The 6,475-nt window shown below is 46.1% G+C and overlaps 1 protein-coding gene across 1 annotated transcript in view; it reads left to right on the top strand.

Moving 5' to 3' along the window:
* The first annotated feature begins 1,879 nt into the window (after positions 1-1,879).
* LOC137541015 (DEP domain-containing mTOR-interacting protein-like) overlaps positions 1,880-6,475 on the top strand; it is a 31,189-nt gene continuing 26,593 nt past the window's right edge. Inside the window, exon 1 of the mRNA XM_068262165.1 lies at positions 1,880-1,989. Within this exon, the coding sequence (XP_068118266.1) occupies positions 1,880-1,989 (110 nt within the window). The remainder of the gene's footprint in view (positions 1,990-6,475) is intronic.

Below are 6,475 nucleotides of genomic sequence, written 5' to 3'. Positions count from 1 at the left end.
TCTTCTATAGTAACTCGGTCTCTGCATGGAGAAATGTATCAACTCAGGCAGCTTCCGGAGCAGTGCTTTTCAGCGCTGCTAGCTTTGGGCGCAGTCAGCGCCGCCATAGACTGTAATGGGAATCAGTCTATAGCGGCGCTCAGTGAGGAAGGTCGGCTCCGTCAGAAGACGGAGCCGAAGTTGTTTAAAAAACACAATAATTCGGCCTCCAGCAATCGCTGGAAGCCGAATTATTTCATTCCCCCACTATCCATGTCGGCCTGGAGGGGGAATAGTAATTAAAACGCCCCGGACTTGTGCAGAAGCAGGACCAGCCATTTAACAGCTGGATCCTGCGCCCAAGTCTACCAGCGCCGTATTCAAATGTACGCGGCAGCTTCTCGTGTTTCCGCCAGCCTAGTTCGGGAAAATACCGCAGTGCTATCGCAACTGTAAACATTTTTAGGAATGAGCACACAGAAGTCTAAAATACCGAATGCGGTATTTTCCAGCCTGGATTTTTTTTTTGTTTACCGAACACACTTTTATGAATGATATCCGGTACTTATCCGTTAGCCGGGCGCATCCACTAGGTGGCGATAAAACTCCACCAGAGTTACATCTTTCTCTACTATCCATGGCGGCCTGGAGGGGGAATAGTAATTAGCGCCACCTGCCGGATGCGCCCGGCTAACGGAATAAGTACCTGATATCCATAGTCTTCTGGTTGTCTCCTGCTGAGTAGAACAATGCCTAATTGCTAGGCAGATAGATGGTTAGATAGATAATTTCCAACATGTTGGAATTTATCTATCTGGCAGGTAAATCTTAGGCCCAGTGCATACCAAAACCGCTAGCAGATCTGCAAAAAGCTAGCGGTTTTGGGAGCAGATTTCAGAGCGATTCTAGGCATGTTTAGAGCGGATTTCGAAACATGCCTAGCGGTTTTGGCTGCGTTTCTGTGTAGCAGATTACACAAATTGTTACAGTAAAAGCTGTACTGAACAGCTTCTGTAACAAAAACGCCTGGCAAACCGCTCTGAAGTAGCGTTTTTCAGAGCGGTTTGCGTTTTTCCTATCCTTTACATTGAGGCAGAAACGCTTCTGCAAACCGCAAGCGTGCAGCAGGAGGCACGTTTGCGGTTTGCTACAATCCTTAAACCGCCGGTGTGCACCATCTCACTGAGATACATTAACCGAGCGGTTTGACAGGCGGATGCAGCCGGCGGATCAATCATCTGCAGATCTGAAGATCCATCCTGGTGGATCTGATCTGCAGATGCATGTCTGTTAAACAAGGTGTGTATGAGTATCTGCAGATATCATAGACTATGAATGCATTTTGCATTAACGGATCTTCTGCAGGAACAGATCTTTTGCAGATACTGATCTGTTGCATGTGTACAGCATCTTGTGTGCAGCATCTTGCAAATATTTTTATCTGATGGGGAGTTCAGCTCCATGGAATAGACTGTGAAGGTGTGGCTCTCATACTACATGGAAGGGGGTAAAATTGGTCTAAGATCTTTCATTAATCTTTCAAGTGTGTATACACCATTAGGGCTCTATTTACAATCATTTTCCATTTGTGCCAAATTCCCGACTGAAATAAGACACCCCCCTCCCCATGTCTCTGAATAGAGCCCCATGTCTCCAGCCCTGCCTGACAGAGCTAGAGGACAGCAGGGGTAAGAGGATGGGGTTAAATGTAATGACAGGTGTAAAAGCATGTGGGAGGGGTAGTTATCCAATAATTGATTCTGTAACTTTCATCCCACCACTGATTAGTTCAGGCTGCATTTCTAAACTGTGTTTCCAGTTTGCAGCAGTAGTCTGGTTGTGTGTGAGGAGGCGACACTCGCCCAGTGCCACATGTGAAATGGCCACTGTTCCCGGAGAGATGGGGCCGGACAAGACACCAGGGATAGAGCTGGTCAGTAACTCTATGCGGAGGTGTGCGGAGCTCAGCAGGGACTACACAGAGATACGCCTGGCGGGAGAGCAGCTGAGGTGAGACAATTAAACCCTAGTTTTTCCTCAGGGCATGCTGACACTTGTTGTGCCTTTTGAGGCAGGGGTTCCTATACTTCTCTTGAATATTGGTGGAAACTGCTTTTGGTCTGACACCCACTTGAGCGTTTTCAGCAGCAATTTGGGACTGACGATGGTAAAAAGCCTTTTGCTGCCGATAATGGGCTCTATTTATAAAAGGCTTTGCGGTAAAAAAATCTTGGAGGGAAAATACTGCATTCGGTATTTTAGACTTCTGTGTGCTAATTCATAAAAATGTTTACAGTTGTGACAGACGTTCAGGGATTTTCCGAACTAGGCTGGCGGTCGGTAACATGAGAAGCTGCCTGAGCTGATACATTTTCTCCTTGCAAAGACAGCGTTACAATAAGAGGCAGCCCCAACTTCCCTTTAGATGTCAATTTGTTTTTTTTGTTTTTTTAACTGCCTCTCCTTGCCCTGAATCTGTTAGTCTTTCTAAACTATCTATTTAATTGCCGCAGCATAGAAGAACTTCAAGAAATGTTACACATGCAGGCTTTCTGATGTGAAATATATCTGAAACCAGGTACCCAAGGGGTTAAACACAGCCTGGGGTATTCTGGAAAGTCTTCTTTGTACTGCACTCGCTGCTGCTGCCTGGGAGATCTGTCCCCATTAACTTTGCTGTTATCGCTCTCTTATCACCTTTTCTAAACAGACGGTATTCTCCATCCCAATACAGCCTGCTGTAATCTTTATGAATTAACATTTAGTGACGTTTTGAGATAATCGCTGCACAAGGCGGTAATTTACCTCACTGCTCGGGAATTTCAGCTTTTGATGCGGGAACAGCTTATGAATGGACATTTTGCTAAGTGGTCAGTAAAGTCAGCTGTTTTGAGCATTACCGCATGCGGGAATGCTTTACGAATAGAGCCCAATGAAGGTGAAAGCAGGTGAACCCACAGCCGCAACTGTAAATTGACCAAATTAGTCCTGCAGCTTTTTAGGAGCAATTGCGCTCCAAAGTAGAGGAGCGCTGCAACTGTCGCAATTCTCTCTGACGCTGGTCTGCTTTAGGGGACCCAGTAGGGAATAGTTCTCCATTTGCAGCACCCTCTGTAGCATGAAGCGTTGTGATTGGGTGAATAGTGTGGGTGGGGTTTATAACAACCTGAGGCCTCCTTTCCACGGACCACTGAGAGACAGTGAAATGCCTCAAACTCTCAACTGCTCACTGCTGCCTAGTAACTGCTCGTTGCTGCAAAATAACTGCTTACTTCTGCCTGGAAACTGCTTGCTGAGCACACAGTTCAACAGAAGGAGGAGGCCTTCAGGAGGGAGCGTAGCCTGATTGGCTACATTGGGCTCTATTCATAAAACTTCTGAGTCGAAAAAAATCCTGGAGGTAAAATACCGCAGCGGTATTTTACACTTCTGGGTGGTCATTCAAAGAAATCTTGAAAGCTGCGATGCAAGAGCGGAGATCTCCCGCTGAAAGCTGGCGGTAAGCTGTCGGAAGGCATGCGGAAACACTTCAGCCGGCAGAGTCCCTCCGTGCACTGCTCTCTCTGGGAGGTCTGTCCCATTCACTTGTATGTAATCCGCAAAATCAGAGGAAGCGGTATTTCCCGTCCACATACCGCTTCCTCTAAACTTCATGAATGGCCATTTTGTTACTTTTTCTAGATAAATCTAGAAAAACACTGGAGAGGGCGGAAATTTCTCGCTCTGCTGGGGGATCATAGATTTTCATGCGGGAACAGCTTTTATGAATGCCCACTTTGCTAAATGGACGGGAAAATCCGCTGTTTTGAGCGGAAAACTTGCGGTAAGGTTTTATGAATAGAGCCCAATGTGCCTGCTGACTGTGATGTACAGGGTCAAAGTTGACCCTAATGATGTAGTATAGGAGGCGGGTCAAACTACCATAAAGTTTGCGTTCGAACGCAAACCACCAAAAATTCGCCGGTAACCGTTCGCGGTTGAATCGTTCGGGCCATTTCTACTTGCCAGCACGTCTAAAGTCATGCCGCAAAATTCCGCCAAAACCGCTGCTCAAGTGCTTGTTTTTTAGCAAGAGCTGCTCTCAGTGGGCTCCTGGCCTTTCTGCTGGGGAGGGAGGGGAAAAATGAACTTTGCACACCGGAGTGTTTCCGCTGCGGTTTGCGATCCGCTTGCGGGTGCGGATCCGCTAGGGTAATGTATTTCAATGGGCTGGTGCACACCAGAGCGGGAGGCGTTTTGCAGAAACGCATACTCCCGGGCTGCTGCAGATTTTGGATTGCGGATGCGTTTCTGCCTCAATGCTAAGTATAGGAAAACCACAAACCGCTCTGAAAAACAGCACTTCAGAGCGGTTTGCCAGGCGTTTTTTGTTACAGTAGCTGTTCAGTAACAGCTTACTATAACAATACATTAAATCTACTATACCAAAACCGCTACACAAAACGCTAGCTGAAACACTGCAGAAAAATAAGAAAAAGCGTTTCAAAATCTGCTAGCATTTTGCGGATCTGCTAGCGGTTTTTGGTGTGCACTAGGCCTGAAGCCTTGCAACCTATCAGGTGTTTTGAATCGTCTGGTGATGGGGTCAGTAACGCTTTGCTATATTGCTGCTCCCTTGTCTGGGACTGGTAGGTTAGGTGCACACTTAGCATAAACGCTAGCGTTGCGGAAAATGCTGCGTTTTTGTCGCTAATGCAAGTCAATGTGCCACATCAAAAACTGCATATGCAAAAAAGTTTTGAAACCTGCGGGGTTTTTTTTTTTTTTTTTTTGTCTAAACGCTGGTTTTGGTGCATGATTTTCAAAAACGCACAAGTCAATGGTATGTTTTTTTTAATATGCTTTTTTGTTTGTTTGTTTGGTTTTTTTTTTCATGTATTTCTGCTTCCTTTTGTCTTCCTGGTGATTTGCATAAAAGGCATGTGTGTTTTGTATATGCAAACCACAAATGCATAAAAACGCACATGGCAGAAAACTCGCCCTTTCATGCCATGTGTGCCCCCAGCCTCAGGGTTTTAAAAAGGGAATGAGATGTAAAGTTTTTTTTCCTTGCCTGAAACTGTTTGCAGTGTGGCAATAGATCAATTAGGTGCACTTCCAACTGATTTGGATTAGATGCATCAATTAGCACTAATATGAGGGTAGGAACAAACTAGGCAGAAACGCTAGCATTGCGGAAAATGCACATATTGCAAGTCAATGGGCCGCATGGAAAAAAACGCATATGTTTGCATTATGCAATGTGCGTTTTTAAAATGCAGAACTTGCTGCATATTTTTCTAAAACGCACATAATGAATGTTACTGGTGACGCAGAGGTATTGCATTTTTGGGTACTTATCCGTTAGCCGGGCGCATCCGGCAGGTGGCGCTAATTACTATTCCCCCTCCAGGCCGACATGGATAGTAGGGAAAGATGTAACTCTGGTGGAGTTTTGTCACCACCTAGAGGATGCGCCCGGCTTTTGTGTGGTTGGTTTGAAAGAAGAAAAAAAAAAAATGTATTTCCGATTCCTGTTGACCTCTTAGTGATTAGCATAAAATGCATATCAAAAGCGCATACAAAACGCATATACGATTTTATATATGCAAACTCATTAAACGCAAGAAAACCGCATGTGCGCACTGAAAATAAACACAATGCATATGCAGCAAACGCTGCCTGTCACGCACAGCCTAGTGTGTTCCTATCCTTACCCTGAAGGCTGAGAAGAGACTGTAGATCGTTAAAACAGGGGACTCAGATCTCAATAACTTTTTTTTTTTTTTTTTATTATTATTATTTTTTTTCCTCCAGCTCACAGCAGCCACTAACTGGCTCTTCACATGCGGTCTGTGCAGGGCCGGGCCGAGGCATAGGCTGGAGAGGCTCCAGCCTCGGGGCGCAGTGTAGGAGGGGGTGCAGAATTCATTTAGCTGTCATTCCTAATTGTGTTTGAAGCAGAAATAAATAAGAAAAGGGGATACATGGCAGTGACTGCAAACCAGATAACTAGATATTAAGGTGTTGGGGAGGTTGTGGGCCCTGTGGCCCTCTTAGTCCAATAGCAATCAGTGTGTGGCGGCTGGGGTGGGAGGGATGGAGGGGCGCACTTTGGTGTCTCAGCCTTGGGTGCTGGAAGACCTTGTCCCAGCTCTGCGTCTGTGTGTGGTGGATTTGACAGACAGCCTTTGGGGAGAGCCGGGCAGCCAGTAGGGAGAGCCACACAGCCTGCTTCTCAGCTGATGGGATGGGGTATCTTTCAGTCAGTGTATCAAAGCAGAGGGGATGGGATTTTTCAAAAGGCTTCCCGACATCCCTTTAGATGTGCATATTTGTATTCTAGCATACAGAAGAGCTCCCCCTGGTGGCTGCAGCACATCTAAAGGGATAACCTAATGCATTACAGGGAAAACCTCCAAACACACCTCCCCCTGTCTGCCTGCTGACCTGCTACACCTTAAGTGACACTCAGGGCTCGTTCACACTAGAGGCGTTTTTGCAGTTTTTTTAAGCG

This window comes from Hyperolius riggenbachi, chromosome 12 (assembly GCF_040937935.1).
Source record: "Hyperolius riggenbachi isolate aHypRig1 chromosome 12, aHypRig1.pri, whole genome shotgun sequence".
NCBI lineage: Eukaryota > Metazoa > Chordata > Amphibia > Anura > Hyperoliidae > Hyperolius > Hyperolius riggenbachi.
This window is presented reverse-complemented; position numbering and strand designations above follow the sequence as displayed.